Below are 22335 nucleotides of genomic sequence, written 5' to 3' on the forward strand. Positions count from 1 at the left end.
CATACGTTTCCCTTCAAAAGATTGGTGTTACAATTTCATATCATCAGTTTTGTACCTAGTCACAAGCTACATATGTATGTGTGTATGTATGTATGCATTGATGCGTGTCTTTGTGTATGTAAGTATGTATGTACGACACGCAATTTCAATTCTCTAACAGCAACCTATAAATGAGTCTCTACTTATGTATTTATACAAACACTTATTACATAATAGCTTATTTCATTAATTTTAATTTTTTTTTTTTTTGGAAGATTTTTTGTTGTTCAAATGTTTTTATGGCAAAGAAAAACATTTTGGAAGCAAATAAAATTTTTTACTATAATTATTTAACTTAATTGCTTTTTTGACTATATTTTCTATATAAAATTATTGAAATTTATTTGAAATTAAAATTTTTATTTGTGTGGAATTACGATGAAGATGTTTTACAAAAATTATTAGTAAATATATTTTATAAAATGCAGTGCTATACATTATTAAATCAAGATTTAAATAGTTTAGTTTTTATTCAAAATAAAACATTTATTCAAATACAAAAAAAAAAAAACTAATATAAAATTTTTTAAAAAACAATACAAATTTTAGAAAATAGTGCTCATAAATATTTTCAGCATTGTTCCCAAAGGGAGTTACATATTGTACATATATATGTATATGACCTTCAAATAGCATTACTCAAAATTCATCACGATGCTAGCTGTGTAATTACGACAAGTGCTTTCGGTCGTGGTGAACTGGAGATTACAACGATGTCGGCCAATGGCACGAAGATTAAACTACCCGAAAGCGCACTAACCGAAAGCAGACTAACCGAAAGCACACTACTCAAAAGCGCACTACCCGACACGATAAACTCAATATACGTCTCCAATCAAAACCATTATTAAGGTGAGCTACTGAGTCCCTCAGCGTTGCTTCTGATAGAATGTAAGCACTTGTTCTCAAAAAAAAAAAACTCTCTTTTTCAGCAGCATTGCAGAACAAAAGTCATATTGCATGAAAAAGCTTAGAAAACAAACTTTTTTAGAAGTTTTGTGGCAAAACGACCAGTGCGATGAACTACATTATAGTCAGTGTGAAGAACAACTTGAAGTAAATGTTCATTAAGGCGTTACGAGTATATAAACTGGCAAATAGTTACGAAGATATGAGCGCATTTGTGAAAACTTTTTAATGCGTTAGGGATGGTTAGAATTTTCAAAAAATCGATTGTTTTTTTGAAAGTAATTTTATTAAAGTATTATATCTAAGAAACAACAGCAAAGAGTTTCCGGGCGCTCTGGAACTTTTGAGAGCAGCTAGCTATCAACCGATGCAATTTTTCCTCAAAATTATTATTTTTTTTTGAACTGGTAGTGGTCACAAGTAGCTCGAAAACTGTTCGGCAATTTTTTTTTTTTTGAAATTAATACAGCTGTTTGAAAACATGAAAAACTAGTGCCTGATTTTGTGTTTTTTTTTAAATTCTGACTGCCATTTTTTTTAATAAAAAACAAAGCTTCTAACAGGCACTCGATTATCGATTAATAAAACTATCGATTATCGATTAATAAAACTATCGATTAATAAAATTATCGATTATCGATTACTAAAATTGTTTTTTTTTTGTCCGATTGAATGAATATGAATTAGTGTTGATCACCGCAAAGAGTCATTACTTTTAAAGTTTTTAATTTTTTTTTTCAAATTTCTGTCAAGTCCAATTCTTAACTAAGTGTAATTGGCTCCCAAAACCTTAAACGTTTTGGCGAAATGCAGTTTTCAGAGTCTGTGACTAAAATTTCTTCGAAATGGCTGGACCTATCGACTTGAAATTTTCACACGACCATCTTTGATATATTTTTCATTTAATGATGGAGTGAATGCGATTTTTGATAATAATTAAAAAATTTTGAAGCCACTCTGAAGCGAAAAATAAGAAAAAAGATTGGATTATCAAGAAAACTTTCGGTAAATTTCGAATTGCAAATCGTTTTCAGCAGCCAGATGTTCAAAAACCATGTAATTAACAATTGATGAATATGAATATGATTGTTAATATGTAAGTATTATTACGCACATATGGTTAAAGAAGCTGATTTTATTTTTAACATATAGCGTCGATTTGACACATGTAAAAACCGAGCGATAAATATCGAAAACCGAAGAGAATGTGAAAGATTCTTGGATATGGCGGCTGTTTGGGTAATTTTTATTTGCTGATTTCGTGGCATACCTAAAGTATCTCGTGAGAGGTATGTTGAGCCTTAAATATACAAGTAAGCTACATGAAGGAAGAACATTTTACTGTAAAATTCTCGAAAACTCGTTGAACGTGAGAGTTTCAGTGTAGCCTTATGTACCCTTTACGATAAATATTGAAAGTATTTGTAAGTGTTGCTTATATCTCACTATCGCTTCCAATACTTAATGTGGTTGTATTAAATAAGATTTGATTTGAATGAAAAATGTTACTCATACGCCCGTGGTGGTCAATTCATACTGCCAATGGATTCGTTAACTTTTATTTAACCAATTTTTGATTTTCGTGTTAAACTTCACAATATTGACGAAACTTCGGAATATCTATGTGTGTTTTTTTTTGAGAAAGCCAAATGTTTTTTTGTTGATTTTCGCGTTGGAAAAAGATATTTAGTTCGCTGAAATTTCAATGGCGACAAAGCTATGGGCTCAATGAAAATGTTAGCAAAACGTAACTTGTAGCGAGAATCGAAAGAATTTTATGGGCATAAGCAAAAATATAAATAATTAAGTAATTATGCTAATAAAAATTAACATAATTATTAAAAATAAAATAAATAAAAATTTCTTAAATATTTTGTTAGAAATTATATTTATTTACTTACTAACAGCTGATATGCTAACAACTACAAGAATTGATATTGATAAATATATAAATAATATTTTTTATTTTTTTTTGTATTAATAATAATTTTTGCATACATATGCATATACAATACATATACGATTATTAGCAGTAATCTAAATAAATTTTGGTGTTTATGTTTTAATTTTTATAATTTTCAAGCTACTAGAGTTCATTCTTTATATAGTAAACTACACCATACCATATGTAAGTATATATACATATATAAATAATATATATGTGTTTATATTATATAAGAGAAATATAAGATATAAATACTTAGTGGGTTTTCTACATAGTCTATTAATGCTTAGTTAGTAAATACATAATTAAGTATGTATGTATGTAGGCATTCATCTAATAGACGCTAAGTACCCGTAGTTGGAGATTTTTATTATATATATTATAGATTTTTTTTTATTTTAGACAGGTACGAATTGATTAAATACCTGATTAGCAAGAGAAAATTATTCGCTTAAATAGTTAAGTATTTAGCTGGTAATTTAGTGTATGCTGGTAAGTTTTGTGATTGCATGTTTTATATAATTATTTATTAATTTTTGTTTTTTAATTTTACTGTTTTTTAATTTTAATTTTTATTTGTTTTTTAAGCATTTTATTTTTTATATATATTTCTTTATTTCAAAGTATATAGGTTTTAATTTGTTTATATTATTTAAAGATTGCCAAACTTTTTTTTTGTATATTTACATATATTTTATTTATTTGTTATTATTGAAACATTTTTTATTTATTTATTATTATTTCTTTCAGCAAAAAAAATTTAATTATTTATTTTTTTATAAGTTTGAGCCTTTTAAAGTACTTGTTGTTTGTATTATTTAAAAATTGTTATACTATTATTTAATTTATATTTATTTATTTGTTATTTTTAAAATATTTTTTAATTATTTAGTATTATTAAATTTTTTATTTTAAAATATTTTTTATTTATTTAGCATTATTATTTTTGATTAATAAAATTTTTATTGTTAAAGTATTTTATATTTCTTTTATATAGTTTTATTTAACCTAATTTAAATTTTTTTTCATACTATTTTTTATATTTATACTTTATTTATTTGCTATTTTTAAAATATTTTGTATTTATTTATTATTAGTATTTTTGGTTATTAAAATTTTTGTTTTTAAAGTATTTTATTATTTATTATTTTATAAGTTTTAGTCAATTAAATAATTGTTTTTTATTTGTTTTATTTTTATTTTTAAAGTATTATTATCTTTTATACATATTTGTATTTTTTTTTAAATTAAAGGTATTTAATGGTGATATTATTTAAAAAATTTCATAATTTTTTTATATTAATATTTTATTTTTAAAATATTTTAGTTAATTATTATTATTATTTTGGTTATTATAATTTTTATTTTCAAAGTACTTTATTATTTATTAAAGTATTTTTTTATGTTTTTATGAAGATATATATATATAAATTTTTTTTTATGTTTAAATAAGTTACAGTATTTTATTATTATTATTTTTTGAAGTATTTTAATAATTTTAAATAATAAAATTATTTAATTGTTTATGCATTTTTTAATTTTTCATAATGTTTTTCATTTATATTGTATTTTTTTTATAATTTTTTTTAATATATATTTTTTTTATTTATTATCTTAATATAATAATTTTAATACCTTAATATATATATATTTTTATATGGATATACCGACTGCTTATAGAGTTAGTTTTCATAGCATACATAATTGTAATAGTTACTAATTAAGTTTTTGACATTGGCGGAATTTGGGGTTATGTTTATAAATCGTTGAAATATTGGCGCATTAATCCAAATACATAAAACTGAGAAGCGATTTTTTTATAATCATTAATTATCTGTATATATATTTCGGCTATTTGTTTAAATTTATTTATTTTTCATACATTTTTGTTATTGTAATTAATAAATATGCGGAAACCAGTCATTACGCACGTCTGTATATAAATCGCACGTAAATATTTGTTTGTATTATTGTATAAATATGTTTGTTTGTATGTGTTTACATTGCAATAGTTACACAGTTAAAGTATTCCGATAGTTGCAGGCATAAATTTCAATTACTTTATTTGTATACGAGTATAAGTATGTTTATATGCATTTGCGTTTTCTTGTCTCTCATCCGTTGAAGTAAATTATTTTTAGTTTGTGTGAAATCAGGTAATTCATTGCAAAATCACTTTTTGTTTCGAACGGAAGAAGTTTGAAGATTTGTCGCTTCGAAGATTCATTTCATCCATATTTCATTCGGTATTATGTAAGTATATTTATCGTTATGTGTGTGAGTTCTGCAGTAGGCTACATATATATGTTCATAAATGTAAATATTATGTTTATTCTAATATTTCTTATAACATTGTTCATTGACGCGCTTAAATGCACACATACACATGTAGTGTTAGTATAACTGTATATTTGCATTGTTATATTCCAATAGTTAACATTACATACAAACATTTGCTTTCAGCTGCCGTAATCAATGTCCATTACGAAGTTATGCTACTCGTTTTTTGTGTGTCCACTCGCATATGCAAAACCTCTGTGGGTACACTAAGCGACAAATGAAAGTTTTCAGTTGGGTTTTCATTAAAAATTATTATAATGTATACATTTTATACGATTTACTAAAGCTTGAGCACGTGTCAAAGAAAGACACCAGCAGCTGAAAATGGAAATTCCGGTAATTTTGGCATCTCGGATGCACCACGCTAGGGAAGGTCAGTTGTCGAAAATATCGATAAACTAATGAAAGTCGTTGAGTGCGACCATCATTTAAGCACTGTTTTCGAGGGGATTTGAACATTGCACAAAAAAATATGACTTACGTCAGGACGGTTTTGTTATGTGTTTGGTGAGACTGGCAGGGAATAACCTACTACGAGCTGTTCCCCTATGGCCAAACTCTTAATTCGGACCTATATTGTCAACAATTGGGACGTCTGTGAGAAGCACTCGCCTAGAAGCGGCCAGCTATGGCCAATAGGGGAGTGACTCGCCAGAAGCTCCGGGAGTTTGGTGGAAAGGTTCTTATTCTATTGCCTTTCCTATCTATGTGAAATTACCTTCAAAATGGCAATAAGTTAGTGAACAAAGCAGTGCATATTTCACTCAAATTGGAAAATTCTAACAATACCAAATAAATCTTCAAATTAATTCAAAAATTACTTTTACCAGACCTGGTATAATGTTGACGATATAAGTACGAACAACACAACCTTAATCACGGGATATGTCGAACGTTAAGCATTTCGTTTGGTTCTACCATTTATTGTTCAAGACTCCTTATTTCGATAGAGTTAAACAGAACGTAACTGACACACGGTTACTAATCAGACATTGAGTTAACGGCCTTAAGTGATATCTATTGTTTGGTAGGTTCTGTAGGTAAAATCAAAATTCTTTCCAAAGCAAGTGTAGAAATTGGAACGTCATCAAACGCAGTAGTTGGTTTCATAGCTGTAAATAACATCATTTGAAAATTGTATTTTATCATTTTTCCGCGATTTCACTTTTCTTGGAAACATCTTTAACAGTGATAACACTTTAACCATCTTCCTCACTTGTTGTTTTGTAAACTAATTGAGTTCAGAAGACCTCATCTGCATTGGAAAGACCAAAATGAGATTGACTCAATACTGATAAAGAGTAGAGTAGAGGTATAGATATTGAGTAGAAAGAATACAAAAAGTAGACAAGCGAACAAGTTTGTTTTAAGGATTAAAAGTGTTCATAACATCTCCAAATATGTAAATGAATTGTTGCAGATAAAATTATAACTACAATCGCGGTTTAAATTTCAATACAATACCGTGTGATATCTTGATTAAAAATAAAAAGTAGTGCCGAAGGCGAGCCAGAGGAAACATTTTGGTAAACTCCATATTAGTAAGTGGTGTTTAATGGGTTGAAATACCAAAAGCGTTAGATAAGTCGAAAATTATATAAAATAAAAATATTAATAATCAAAAGCATAAAATAAAAAAGTTGAAATTAATTTTTAAATCAAATAAAAATATGCTAGTAAAATAAAATATTTAATTAACATTTACTTGTGACTGTAAACCTTCACTTGTCGCCTGGTGTATGGACGAGCCTTCATTTGCTTGTTTGTGCGTGTGTATGTATGCCTGCATTTGCAGATAAATGTGCATTTTTTATGTATTTCGCCACTGCCACCGCTACTACCATCGCTGCTGCATATTGACTTTAGGATATTGTGCACGAATTCCGTTTGCTGCCCAAGCTTCGCTCCTGTATCCTCTGCAAATGTTGTATTTGCGCGGCTGTTGGCGCATGCGACGGCAATGTGGAGCCGTGTGCACTGCCCGCTGCCGAGGTGTTGGCTGCATGTGATGGATGATGGTGATGGGTGGGCGTGCTCGCACCGTTATTGCCAACTTGCTGTGGCAACGATTGTCGTCGGCGCCGCAGTGCTGGACTCAGATTGTACGTGATTTTCGCTTGTGAGAGCAGCTCTTTGAAGACCTGCATGAACGTACGAAGTTTTGAGGATTAAATAAATGTTTAGAAAAAAAATTGTTGTCAGTAGAGTTTGGTATTATATGCATATTAAATTTTAAATTTGCACCTGTGTGATGTTTTCATTTTTCGCTGCAGACGCTTCAACAAAACCATTCTCCCAGTCTAGAGTGACCACCGATTCTGTGGTGGCATATTCAACCTAAATGGTGGCGAAGTTAAGAAGAAGAAAATTAATAATTATAATGATATGATCAAAAGTCATTAAAAAAATAAAATGTTTTTTAATATATAGTAAAAGTGCATGAGGATGATATAGGGTGGTCCATTTTGTGATTCCTTACTTTTTGAAGAGAAAAGCACAAACAATTTAAATTTAATGGGGAATGTTTATTATAATTTGAAAGAATATCCTTTGGTATTTAGTTTTTGCAGATTATCTCTTTCACATGTTTTCGGCGGCTATTTCTCAGATGGTTCATCCGTTGAGTCCAAATTTCGATGACTCGTTCGAGCATTACGCCTGGTAACTGGCGAATGACATGCATAATGTTTTGCTCCAAGGCCCGAATCGAAGCGGGACTGTCCGCATAGACTTTAGACTTTAAATATCCCTATAGCCAAAAGTCTAACAGTGTGATATCACACGATCTTGGTGGCTAATCGACCGGCCCAAAACGTGAAATTATCTGCTCACCGCAGTGTTCTCGCAATAAATCCATTGATTGATGCGCTGTGTGGAAAGTGGCACCGTCTTTTTGAAACCAAATGTCGCCGAGATCACGAGCTTCAATTTCAGGCATTAAATAGTCGGTTATCATGGCGCGATAATGGTCGCCATTGATGGTTACGTCCTCACTGGCATCATTTTTGAAGAAATATAGACCGGTGATACCATGGCCCACAAACCACACCAATCCTTTTTTTTCTAGCTGAAATGGCAGCTCTTGAATCTCTTCATGTTGCTCTTCGTCCCAAATGCGCCCATTTTACTTGTTTACATACCCATTGATCCAGAAATGGGCCTCATCGCTGAACAAAATTTGGCTCAAAACGAAAAAATTGGCTTGACACGATTCATGCGTGATCTGTCTGAAAAGCCGTTTGAAAAAAGTCCCTCTACTATCACTCCTTATTTCCAAGACTTCTTATAGCTTATAGCATACAAGCGATAGATCTGCATGCCGAAGTAGTCTTCTTTATCGTTCCCTAATCAGCTCTTTTTCTCAAGGTTCTCAAATTTGTGATCTTTATCTCTCTATACTGTGAGAACGGGCGAGTAGTACCCAGAAAATAACTTTACTGGTCAAAGAGTCGAGAAGAAATTAATAATATAAAAAGTCAACCAAATACAAATATCCAAAGGGTATCTCTGAAATGAAACATATTGTTACAAAACCTACTTGTCGTTCGAGGAAGATGACTTGATTAAAGTAGTGTCGACTTAGCTGGGTTTCACATTGTATTTGGGACATTTTGCTTTTTTGTAGTAAAAGTGTATTATCAGAAAAATTCTAAAATTACATGGATTAGACTAGGTTAGGTTCTGGAGCTGATCTCTGCGACAGAGATCACCGAGCTTTTTATTTAGACTGTTAAACCGTCGATCTGATGGAAAAACCGCTTAGGTATGGATCAAGGAACCCTTATGTACCAGCGAACCGTTAATTTCGATTTCATTCAAATCGCTTAGTTGTCTGAATGTACGCATCCAAGTTGTTTCAAACTCGGTCTAGCGAATGAAAAATTTTGATGATGCAGAAAGAAGAGATCTCTTCCTTGGAAGCTCATTGGATTTACAGTTTCCAGTGATTTCGGCCCAGCTCCGCAAATTTGTAGTAAACCATGAAGTAGTAAACTTTATAAGAAACTTTTTTCTAGTAGAAACTCACTCGAGGGCTTCATTCCTTTTGAAATCTCGCTGTGGTAACGTGTATTTCTAACTAATATATCAAAAAGTATATCATATATCACTGCAGCCTGCAGAAAACCTAAATAAATGAAATTTCCTCCCAAGGAGAAGAAGTTTTTTTTTATATATTACACTAATTTGGGAATGACGAAGTGAGGGTTACATTTAATTCAAACATGCAATTAACGCCATTCAATATTCTTAGCCAAGCACGGCTCCGTAGAAAAGCATTATTTAAGTTTTATGCTTACATCGAAGAAATACATATAAAGGCTTACGTAAATCAGCTGAAGACAATACAGAAAGTTCTAAGCATTTTTTATTCCATTCTCAATCTCCTTCCCTACACATCATATCCGTGGGCAAACCTAACCTAAAACTTGTGAAACCAATTAAACCGTGTTTAATAACTTTAAATAACCAGCAATAAATAAAAGGAAATTAAACCTAAGGCCCGACAATTGTCTTCGTGTTATGAGTAAACTATGAATCGCCCAGATTAAGGGCTCTACAAATTGGATCATTAAACAAAGTGAAAGAGATATACGAAAGATGTCCAGAAATCCCATTATGTCAACGAATGAATTAAATCTTATAATAATTGAAGCGACAAAGAATCCATTAAGTCCAATATATACACACACATACATATTTATATGAAAGCTAAGTTGGCTGATAAAGCGTCGGGTCAGTGAGAAATGATGCGTGCGACATGAGAAAGCAACAATTTAACAACAACGGTCGAGTGGAATGGGAGAAAAGGAAAATGCCTTAGACCGGTCGTATATGTGTATATATTATATATGTATGTAAGGGCTTGTAAGTAGGAAGGCCAATAAAATGAGGCGGCGAAAATACAACGAAAACAGCAAAAAGAAGCTAACGGTAATCTGAAGAGCAACAGTAACTTTAACTGAAATTATCGGTATTTACCAGAAGCTGAAATTCATAGCCCATAGCTCGTTTGGTGTCTAAAGTGGGAGAGCGTGGCGCATTGTGACCGGTCTGAACTACAGCGAAAGCGGCTGAAAGAAATATACATATGTATTACATACATACTTATATGTGTCGCATGGGCATCACATCTCTGCCGTTAAAGGAGCTTTGTGTGCAAAGAAGAAAGTTGCTTACATTGCACGAAATCAAGCGAGAAGATTTTTCGGTTTTCTTAAGCTGTCGACAGGCCAAATCACAGAAGGAAATATATTTTCTATGTGTAAGCGGAAGCAGCTTTTATTGCTGTGGTGGGAGTGCCTGACGAACAAACGTCAAAAAATGCTTACAAACAAATTTCATTGTCTTATGCGAGTATATTGGTAAATGTTTATGAATGTACAAATAGATAACATAGATAGGTACATTAGAAATGTTCTTATTTGAACCAAAAAATAAAAACATATCTTCGAATTATTTGTTACTTGAAATAATGAATAATGCTTGAAAATCATCGTGTTAGCAGCAGAGATCCAACACATTTTGTTTAATATTTTGGATATGAAGCGTGTCAATGCTGGACCAGAATCCTTTGCAAAAACGACGTCGAGTAGCGTTCGCAAAAGAGATGCTTAACAACATAGCTGAGCACCCTACAATCATCAAACACATCACTACTGGTGACGCGACCCGAGTTCATGAATATGTTATCGATACTGTCCAACAATATTGAGAATGGCGCATCCAAAAATGAGCCAAAACCGAAAAACTATAGTTTTATATGAAGTGGTAGGAACTTAGTGGATATTGAAAGAAATTAAGTTCGAATTCGCCGACAAACTATGATGCGATTACCCGAGTTGCCTTTCATCAATTATAAAATTACTGCGATTGATTGGCTCCGCCACAAATCATAATTTCGATCATCTTCGATTCGGCATTCGGGTATGCCATTTTCTCAAATTCGCTGCTCTTTTAATTATAGTGTATAGGAGAATAATTCCTTTCGAAAACTAATGATGCTCCTAATGTCAGTTGTCAAATCTCACTTCAAAACATTAAAGATAATTGCCTCGGTGTTAAGACTTTCTCATTCTATCTCTAACATTCGTGGAAGGCGACACTTTTATTATACACTGAACAGAAGATATTAAGTTTGCCACGAAATTTGTAACATCCAGAAGGAAACGTCTGAGACCCTATAAAGTATATACATATAATATAATATATATAAATGATAAAAGCGTGAAGAGCTGAGTGGATTTACCGATGTCAATCTGTCTGCTCGTCTGTCTGTATTTATGTGAACTAGTCCCTTCGTTTTTGAGATAACGATCTAATTATGTCATGTAATTTTGTACATGTTTTATTATTCGTCGGAATAACTGATATTGGACCACTATAGGACATAGTTGTCATACAAATTGATCGTTCAAAATAAAGTTCTTGTATGAAACACTTTTTTATTTGACAAGTTATCTTCATGAAATTTGAAATAGATTATTGCCTAAGACAACGCTACAATCTTCTATTATACTGTTGAGTTTGGACCGCTATAGCATGTAGCTATCATACAAACTGACCGAGCAAAATGAAGATAAAGATCTCTTTATACCCTTGTATGCTATAAGAAATGCACTAGTGAAGCCAGTATTATAGCTACGGTATAGCCGAAGTCAACGGTTTTTATTCTTTTTTTTATAAAACTCAAATTATGTACACCCCTAATAAGTATTCATACTATAAATATATATACGTGTATATATACAATGTATACGAAGATTCATGGAAGAGACATGAATAACTGCCACTCAGAGTACATAATTTTTGGTTTATTTCTTCCAAATGAGCAAACTTTAGCAAAGCCCCAAAACAAAAAGGGATACAAAGTATATTTGTAAGGAATTTACTCGCATGGAAGGGAATTAAATGCTGCGTGTAAGCCAAAAATGTCGAAGTAAATTGAAACTTCTTTAATATTTACGAAGAAAAAACGGAAAGGTATGTAAAAGAATTGAAAGTACGCGAGCAGCTGTTGTCTTGCGAGGCACATAGCCGTCACCAGTCCCCTCCTGTGGGGTTTGTGAATCAATTTTACATGTTTCAATGTGGGCTGATAAGATTTAGTTTAAGTTGAGTTAAGTTTGTGCTAACGAGACGCAATCAGATTTTCAAGCTCGTGACTTTTGTGATACCAAGAGGGAGAAAGTGAAAAAAAGGGGTTTTCTGTTGCTATTTATGAACATTTGTAAACAGTTTTTTTCAGAGGTTCCAAATGACGACGTTTCGAGGTATTCTGAAGAAGACGTAACATATATACATATATGGACCTGGTACTGAAGAAAAAAATTCTATAAATATGAGGTATCTTGAGAGACTTTAAATCAATGGAGATATAATTTTTGATGTTCGAAGCTATTTTGAGTACACTTAGAGTAGCAAAAGCAATCTGGTCCCACTGCGCAACCTTCTATAAAATACTCCACGCACGTCTATGGCTGCCTCCTTTTGGAGCAAAAGTAAATGCAATCAGGCACGAGAATCGAATAATCCGTCCAAAAGCCAGATTGTAGAGGAATATTGCAGGATTTGTTGATGATGTTAAAAACTTTTTACGACCAAAAAAACAGCAAAACAAAACAAAACTGACGAAAAACGCAAATGCTAAAATGCAATAAAAACAACAATAAGCCAAGTTAATTTAGCATTTTAAAATAAAGCAAATTTGCATTTTTATTACCTTCGCAACAGGAAAAGAGTGAAAGATAGAAAGAAAATCAGAGCGGGTGATTGAAAAAAGGGTGTCTTTTAGGCGCAACAAGAAATCTGTGCCAACGTCACAACAACAATTCAACAATTCTAAGTATTCCTCTAGGAATGCGCCATCAAGCGAATGCTGATGAATAATAACTGTAGTTTGTATTGGAAATTTGCGCGCGTTCAGAGTCCCATCGGTCCGCTCAACCGTTTAACGGTGTACAGAATATAAATTTTCGTGAGGCCAAAGCGAACAAGTGGCACATGAAATTACAACTAAATTATGTGTGAAATGGCGCATGACAAATACAAAAACAATAGCAACAACAGCAGTCGTTTGCATAATGAGCAAATTGTTCACTGGCTCGACTGTAAACTACTAATGGCGTAGTTACAGCGCTGCTTAGTTAGTTAGTGGGCAAGTGCCAAGCGGCTCAATTAGGCAACTCTTTTACAGGGATTTAGAGGGATTGTTGTTGGTATATTGATAGTGGAAATTTCGATAATGTATTATGCTACTTTGGTTCGACCAGATGTTTGTTTCTAGGGGAAAGAACGCGCGTAAAGTTTTCGGATTTATATCTCAAAAACCACGGAAATAGTTCGCGTATATGCAGACAGACGGACCGATGCGTATAAATTGGCTCAACTCGTCACGCTGATTATTTATATATGTGTATACTTTATAGGGTTTCCTACGTTCGTTCTGGGTGTTACAATCTTCTCGGCAAACTTAATATACAATATATAAATTACTAATACTTCAAATCGATACATTCTTTTATAAGCGAGCGCCAAAAGAACGCTCAACTAGCAATGAGATAAAAACTGCATAACTGGAAGAACTTCTTCTCTTTTTTGGTACTACAACCGTGGGCCAGTCCTGGCTCAGAATACCAAACTTCGCCTGTAGTCTCTATCTCACACACGTTATACATCCCAAGTCGATCTGCTAGTCTAGGGTCTTATCCAGGATTTGATGCATTGTGAAAATCTGTTCTACGCTGGATTTTCTGGGTCTAAAGCGACACTGATAAGATCCAATCAGTTTATTTACAATGGGCTTAAGTCTTCCACACTATAATGTTGAAAGAATCTTATATGCAATCTTAAGAAGGCTGTTCTCGCCATAATTAGCGGAGACTGCGGGATCACCCTTATTGTGGATAGGGCCGAGTACACTCATATTCCAATCATTGGGCAAGTATTCATCCGAATGCTTAGCAGCTGGAATGTGCGTCTTTCCAGCTAAACGCCGTCGGTATTAAACAGCTCTGCCGGTAATCCATCGGTCCCTGGAGCTTTGTTGTTCTTATGCCTCATTAAAGCTGTTTTCAGCTCGTTCTGATCGAGTGGTGGGACGATTATGTTGTCACGGTGGATTGTTGGTGCGAGTTCTCCTTCATCTGTCGCAGCACTGCTTTCGGCATTTAGTAGTTTCGAGAAGTGTTCTCTCCAAATTTTGAGTGTTCTCTGTGTGTCTGTTTTCAGGTTTTTATTCCTGTCTTTTCAAAACCGGCCTCGAGCTTGCAACCATTTGTTTGCTGTCTGAACTTTTGATAAAAGCTTAAGGCGCTACTTAATAGCGCTCACAAAAAATACTTTGTGAATTGGTTTTCCTACATCTCAGTGCGTTTACTTTTAAGGAGAAAACCAAAAATATTCTACACTTTTTGAATACACTCCTACCTAAGTCTTCGAGTGTTTATAATAGAATATTTCACATAAAAATTAAAAACAAAAATAGCTTTTCACTCACCTTCCTGGCGTCCTCCTTCTCGGCAACTAGGTCAATTTTATTGCCCACCACCACAATGGGCACAGCTGTGGTCGCTTTGGTCTCGTGTATTTGATCGCGTATCATGCGCACCTCCTCGAATGTGGACGCATCGGTGACATCATACACCAGAATGAATGCATCTGCCGATGAGATGGAGAGCGCGCGCATTGCAGGAAACTGTGCCGACAGGAAGACGCATGTATACAATGACGTTGTGCGACAGGAAAGCGCCACGCAAAGCAGAAGGAATCATATGCAAAGGAGAAAGAGAAAGTGAAAACAATGCGAGATAATGTAAAATTTGCATATTATTATTGTTTTCTCTTAGATATGCACATATTTTATGATAAAACAAAAAACACAAATGGAAGTAATCGGATTTTGCTGTACATTAAAAAAAATAAAACAGTTTAAGATAACAGCAAGAATAAAAAAGCTGAAAAAGTGAAAAGAATTTCCATTTAATTTCATTAGCGAAATGAATTTTGCATTGACATTTTGTGGGTGAGCAGCAAGCAAACTTTGTTTTGTTTTTGTTTTTGTTTGTTTTTTTGGACTTTCATGTTGTTTTGTTGGCTTCTCCTTGCAGTCTTCTATGTGTTTTGTTTTTTGTTTAGTTGTCAAGTGCCTGCGTTGTGTGCGCAGCAAGCTGAAGACGTTGCATGTTCTCAAATTGTTGCTGTAATTGCATTATTGTAATAATTAAGTTAGCAATAACCGCAAGCCCTTAGTTCGAACAAGTTGAACTTTATTAAAACGAGTCAAACCAAACTTTGGCACAGACACTTGTTTATATACATACACCTATATAGTTATAATCTGGTTTTGAAGTTCTTAGAAGAGTTGTGGCAAAGCATTTCTAAGGAGGAAGTGATATTCAATATTTCAAGCTCTTACATTTTTAAGTCTCTGAATAAAGTTCCAAATATATCACAGGAACCCTAACGCAGTTAACAGGCAGAATATTTTAGGAACCCTGAATTAGGGACGTAAATTTTTAATACCGTATTTGGGAATGTGAAAAATGTTAATTAAATTATTTTTTGAATGTGTATTTGTATAATATATATACTATCTGTTCAAATAGACTAGCAGCAATTGCAATGCAACCATGCGTTAAATGTCAGGGGATAACACATGATCCAATAATATTTTAGTAATTCATTGATTTTGAGTAGCGTCCATGCCTAGCTTTTTTTATAATAAATCTATAAGAAAAACATATATATGGCAACAATTTTCATTTTTAATAGCAATTTGTCATTAGAGGCATTCACAATGGTAGAACTAGTTCAAAATCAGTAAAACAAAACTTGGAAGCACTGAAGCAGGGATCAAACGAATTTAATGAGGTACTCGTATTCACATAGTCTCTTGTAACGAATTTAACTCGTTAACTTTGGTGCGGTTTTCCCATGTACAATTTTTCAAAGATATCGAAAAGAGAAATGGCGAAGCGATGACGGAATATTGTATGATTTGTCTTCATATGCAAAGATCTCACTTTCCGATTCATTATCATCATTTTCTGTAGCTCCCACTGGAGCATAGGTCCTCAATAAATCATTTCCATGCGGTCTGTTTTTTTGCCAGCACTTTCATCAAAAGTTGATAATACTTGTATGTTATGTTTTGTCGATATAAGCTGCCATATGGTTTGCTCTATGCATGTTAATGAAAGGAAACATTTCAATAATGGTTTACTAGTGAAAAGTAATTCTAAGCTTTTCGATACAGGCTCTTAAATTAAGTATTATTCGAAAAAAAAACAATGTCTTGGGTCTACCAAAAAGAACGACGTGATGAACGTGAAATAAAACACTAAAATTTAGTTAAAATGGGTTTTTTTTGTAATGTAGATAATTTTATGATTTAAACAGAATATCGACCAAAAGGCCATCATAGCTCCGTTTGCATATCTTCACCCGTTTACGACAATTTTCGATGATCCCCAGAGAAAATAACTGCCTGAGCTTGGCGGTCATTTCTCGATGGCCCTCTCCATATTTTGACGTGAAACATGAAGCGCACACCGTCTTGTATTGGAAATAGCGATCGTCCGCGTCAATTTCGTCAAATTCTGGGAAATAAGTCGGTCAACATAGTTTTATAATGGTCGCTATTGGTATGCAATTGCATTTTCTGAATCACACGAGGATTTTATTCTCCCCAATAGCGACAATTTGGTTAGCTGATGAAGCCGTTAAGCCAGATATCGGTCTCATATAAAAAGATGATTTTTCGGATTTTCCGGAGAACGTAAATTTGCGTAAAAATCTTGGACAATTTCCAAGCGTTGTACCAAAGTGAAACGTGAAGTGATGAAATGCAAACACACTGACAAAATTTGACACAAATCTGTAAACAAACATAGCCGTCACGAGTTGTCAAAATCACGTCAATCTTTTTGGTAGACACGTATACCATATTTTTTTTATTTCCACATATAAAAATGTTTAAAAATTTCAATTAATTGATGTGAGAATCTTTAATTGCACTTGTATATTGCAGTTCGAGCTCAGATTGTATTAACTTTTTCTTCATTACAATACATTACAATATATTATGTACATATTTAATGTGTGGCAAAACTAAATACCTACTACATGGCGTATGAGCAACATTTGAGTATGCCTACATTCATAGCAAAATCCATGTTTACATTAATATGTTTCAATAACCACATCTTTATTGTTTATCATTTGATAAATTTTCCTTGTGAATTCTCTTCGCTTAAATTAATTGCATGAATAAAAATAAATTTATGCTGCTTTGTTACTTGTAAAATTTTATTGCGCCACACACGGCGTATGAGCAACATTTAACACACAAATGAATGTAATAATATTTTTGCTCAAATATCAACTATTTTTACGTGCCGTTATCGTATGCTATCGATTGAGTCAAGGTCACAAAAGTTTCGTAATCACGCGTAACGTAAATTTTTGCTGGTTAATGCTCGGAATGTCATGCCACATATGTACCGTTGTGTGTAAGTGTGTATATGTATTTGTGGTTATCTCTATTTTCCCTCTATGAGTTCGAAATTACTGATAACGCCACACACTTGTATATACGTTTCCTCTAATCGCTTGCGCTCATTTCGCTTATCAACCAAAGTCATTAATATACAATTAAAAGGGGTTGTAAGCACTTATTTTAATTACTTGCTTACGGGTATAGCGAATATATGGATCACTCACTTATTATTACTACTTTTTTTGCTATGTGCAGTAGGGGTATGACTGCTAGAAATTTATAAAGTTTAAGAATTTCAAATATTTTTTTTTAAGAAAGATGAAACATTTTCTTAAGCTGTTGGGTCAGTCTTAAATTTTCACCAAATTGATTAATGTTTTTTTGGCTTAAAGTACAGTTTAGAAACTTCAGACAAATAAAATTTTGCTTAGGTCCAGAATATATTGTCAAGGTTTTTTGAGGGTCCTAAATGGGTCTAAACGCTTCAATAAAAATTAATTTTGAAATATTTGTGAATATCGCAATTATTTTAAAATACTTTTTGATCTAAGATACCTTAAGTATATTATGTTAATTTAATTCTAAAGTTTTATAACTTTTTCTGTTTTGGGTTATCTCTCTTTCAAATAATCTAAAATTTGTCCAAAAACATTATTCTGCCTTTATTAAATTTGGTTTAAGATTTTAAAATCTAAATCAAGCATACTGGAAACATAGAAAGCATACTAGAAAATATATAAATAATACATACAAATAAACGTTCATGCATAGCTTAAAAATCCCATTATTTTTTTAAATTATTATTTTACAAAAAAAAAGTCATACCCATTAAGGTTTACTGCAACCACATCCTCATATATGTTTGTATGTATGTATATTAGTTAAAATGTTTGAGCGTGTTATGAAGTTATCAAGTAATGAAATCTAGGGTTGATGAAGATTTCTTGTGTAGAAAGCAAAAACAACAACAAAATAAAACCCTATTCGTGCTTTAGGTGGGTGTTATTGCTTACTTGCTTTGAAATTTTTGGTTTGGGTCTTAATTTTACCCCGAATTTAGAAACTTATATTCTGCTTAATATTGCCATTTGCTAATGCAAGTAAATTAAGGTTAACGGGAAATAATTGCAATTATTTTTATCTCTACTAGTGAATAATTCTATGAATAAATATTTAAGTCGTACTTAAGTAAGTTATTAAGACTACCTTACTTAACTACCTAGGAAAATTTAGTAATTTGAAAGAGTTTAGTTCGTTGCATTGTTATAATTGTGGAAAAAAAAACTTTTGCACATTAAAAATTACAAAGCCTCTTTGACAATTTAACTCCTTTCTAAATACATTAAAAGAAACGCTTTTCTCACAGTTCTTAGTTCTTGGTCTTGGCGACTGTCACAATTTAAACAAATAAACTGCACTTATAACAAGGGCTTTATATTTGCGTAATTGTGATTTCCGAGTGTGATGCCCCAGTGTAGTCTCCGTGTGGAAGATCAGAATAAATATCTAATCTATTTAACTTAAACCTATCTAAAAATTTCGCTGATCCTCACTTGGTTGAACCGGTACGAAATTTCAATCTCTAAGTCAGGCTTTAGTAGCAATAGTTGCTGTGCGTTGACATTCACAAAAAAATACCTGGAACAGAACTAAAAAATATATTTTTAGAATATTTTAATTCAGAATATAAAAGTTTGCTCTAAGTGGTCTCTTCGTTCCAAAATACACGTAAAATCAAATCTATGATACTTTTAGTAACACAAGAATAATAGGTGTGTCTAAGTTTACGACCAACAGTTTAAAAAGGACTCAATATAAATATACCGAAAAAGTTTAGGTCGGTCTGCAAGTGGTTTTACTTAAAAGTGGTGTGCTCTCAACATATCTTCTTTAAGCGGTCTTGGCTGCTATTGTTTCACTTGTATCATTTTATTCAAATTTTAGGGAGTTGTGAAGCAAACAAACAACTGGCATGTATTTAAGAGACCTATATAATCTCTTAGAGCGTTGCTTTTACATTTATTTTTCTTGACTCGATTTCATTTATTTTTGACACTAGAACATAATATTTGGTATAAAGTCAACGAAAGTGTGAATATTATATTAAAATATATAATTATATGGGACCTAGTTGAAGTATCGACGTGATTTGACCCATTTTTTAACAAAAGCGAACATTATTATCATGCACGGATTTTCTCCGAATTACTGAATGATTAAGTAATATACCATATGTACGAGTATCTCATAGATTTGCCGATATTTTCAGTAAAAAATCAGCTAGAGGCACTGTGTTAAATATTTTCAATATCAATGGACTTGAAAATTTAAAGTCCGGTTTCGACTATTTTTGGATGTGAGATGGCATTATCTGTGCAAGAATTACTTCAAATAACTTTCTTGGTGCTTGATTTGTGTACTGTAAAGTGAAAAAAACATATGGAATTTAAAATTTTTAATGGAAAGACGACGGACGGTGACACATAGTCACCTGGTATCCAATTTGTCTCATTATTCTGTTAATTTCAATATACCATATATAACTCTATATCTATCTTGTTGTTAGAGATCAAATAAAGAACGAATATTTTGGTTCAACGCAAAACCATTTTTTGGTGAAAATAATAAAGCGAGAGCTTATAATGTTTTTTTTTCTCAAAATTTCAACAACCCAGCGATGCTATATTATTTAGAATCTACCATTTTTTTTGTTTAATGTCATTAAATACCAGACGATTATGTTCTTCTAGAGCGGATAGTTTATTCGTTTTCATATGTTTGAAATATCAATAGAAATCTAGTGCTTACTAAGTTTAGTGATATTTGGCGTTAGCAGATCGTCATAAAAAGTCATTGTTCAAATACATTTGATTAAAAAATGTTTTTCTGTGAAAGAAACTTAAGAACAACATTTACAAACAAGCATAAGCACACATGTGACGCAATGAGGAAACAGCGTAAACCTGCTCCGTGCAATTACCTATGGCAAACCTCAAATACACTTCATCTCCATCGCACAGCATGCTTCAATCATAATAAACGTTGATAGCACACTTACGTAGATATATATAGGTATATAGACATATATATGTATGGTATAAGTAGATGCATATGTATATGTAAGTGAGTTAAGGACACGACTCGAATGAAAAAGTGAACTACTTTTTTGAGCATCGATAGTACTTTGAAATTAAAAACAAGAAAAAAGTGAATCGAGCGAAAGTAGATGAACGGAGGGAAAATGGAAAAACGAATTTTAATTTGCCGAACAAACAAACTAAAGTCATAACGGCATAAGTGCATATGTGTTGACTTACATTTCTACCAGTCCATTTGTATACATATGTGTATATACCTATATATATATGTGTTTGTATATATGAGAGCATACCGCCTGCATAATCCGCTTGCCATGAATCTATTAGGGAGACGAAATTCAATGAAATTCAGTGAAAAATGGAAGAAAATTTGCGCGCGGCGAAGTGATGTGAGCCTTTCCCAAGCACTCTTGCATTTACTATAAGCACACACGTATGAGTAAACTTGTGTGTGTATACATTACAGTTGGGAATATAGCATACGGTGCATTTGCGAGTGGGTGCTTTTTTGCATTTTTCAAGTGCGGTGTGTTGCCACATTGCGTTTGTTTGGCCGCCGCTGCCACTCAGCAATTCATAATCCAATTCACCAACTCGGCTGCAACAAAAGTCACAATCAACCGAACTTGTGGTGCAACTACTTCAACAGTGTTGTCGAGCTTTTTTTGTTTTGATTTGTGTGTGTGTGTATGCAATAGTATGCTTTTGGTAGGTTCGCATACATAAACACGTACATGCAAACTCATCTGCGGACTTGTAATGCTCGCTGTGCGACGTTTTCCGCTGAGAAATCAATTGTTGTTTGCATAAAACCAATGAAAAATTCGAAAACGCCTAATACCAACGAGGAGATCTAGTTTTTAGTTTAAAAAATAGTGTGATCCCTTAGCGAACATTTGTTTATACAGCGGTGGAAAAGAAAATGGATATCAATAAAACAATTGTTCGGCACTTTAAAATGTTTTATGAAAGTTGAAAATGAGAATAATGTAGATAACTGTTTCTATAGATCGCTTATCCGATTCAACACAAGCATTTTCCGTTTCTTAGTGCATCGCTGGAAAAACAAGCAATTGTAGAATTGGAAAGGTCTTCAGCCTAAAGCTATATAAGCAGCATTTACACAAACATATCGCCTCAATCAAACCACAACTCTTTGTTTCCTTATGTGTTCTAGCTGGATCAGTCTCTGCAATCTTAAGCTAGTGTAGAATTAAAAAAAATCGATTTTTTTCATATTTTCCAAGTTTAATTATTTTAAAATAATATGTCTACAAGAGGATTTTTAAAAAATTAAATAATTTTGGGAGATATAGACATTTTACTGTCCCGGCCTTCAAACTGGTTCGGCTGAGTCTTATCGAACAAAAGACTTTACGTGAAACTTCAAATGCGTTTTTGTCAGTTCAAACTTTTGCAATACGATACCCAAGATTCCTCGAGTTCTACTAGACCAATTTATTTGAAATAGCTGCTACTAAGGTACCGGTAGACGTAGCGGAAAGCAG

At 32.6% G+C, this 22335-nt stretch overlaps 1 protein-coding gene across 1 annotated transcript in view; it reads right to left on the reverse strand.

Moving 5' to 3' along the window:
• Positions 1–4512: 4512 nt before the first annotated feature.
• LOC106625694 (ras-related protein Rap-2a) overlaps positions 4513–22335 on the reverse strand; it is a 75671-nt gene continuing 57848 nt past the window's right edge. Inside the window, exons 4-6 of the mRNA XM_014245527.3 lie at positions 14730–14927; positions 7478–7570; positions 4513–7374 (exon numbers count right to left, since the gene is read on the reverse strand). Of these exons, the coding sequence (XP_014101002.1) occupies positions 7096–7374; positions 7478–7570; positions 14730–14927 (570 nt within the window). The 3' untranslated portion in view covers positions 4513–7095. The remainder of the gene's footprint in view (positions 7375–7477; positions 7571–14729; positions 14928–22335) is intronic.

This window comes from Bactrocera oleae, chromosome 5, assembly GCF_042242935.1.
Source record: "Bactrocera oleae isolate idBacOlea1 chromosome 5, idBacOlea1, whole genome shotgun sequence".
Lineage (NCBI taxonomy): Eukaryota > Metazoa > Arthropoda > Insecta > Diptera > Tephritidae > Bactrocera > Bactrocera oleae.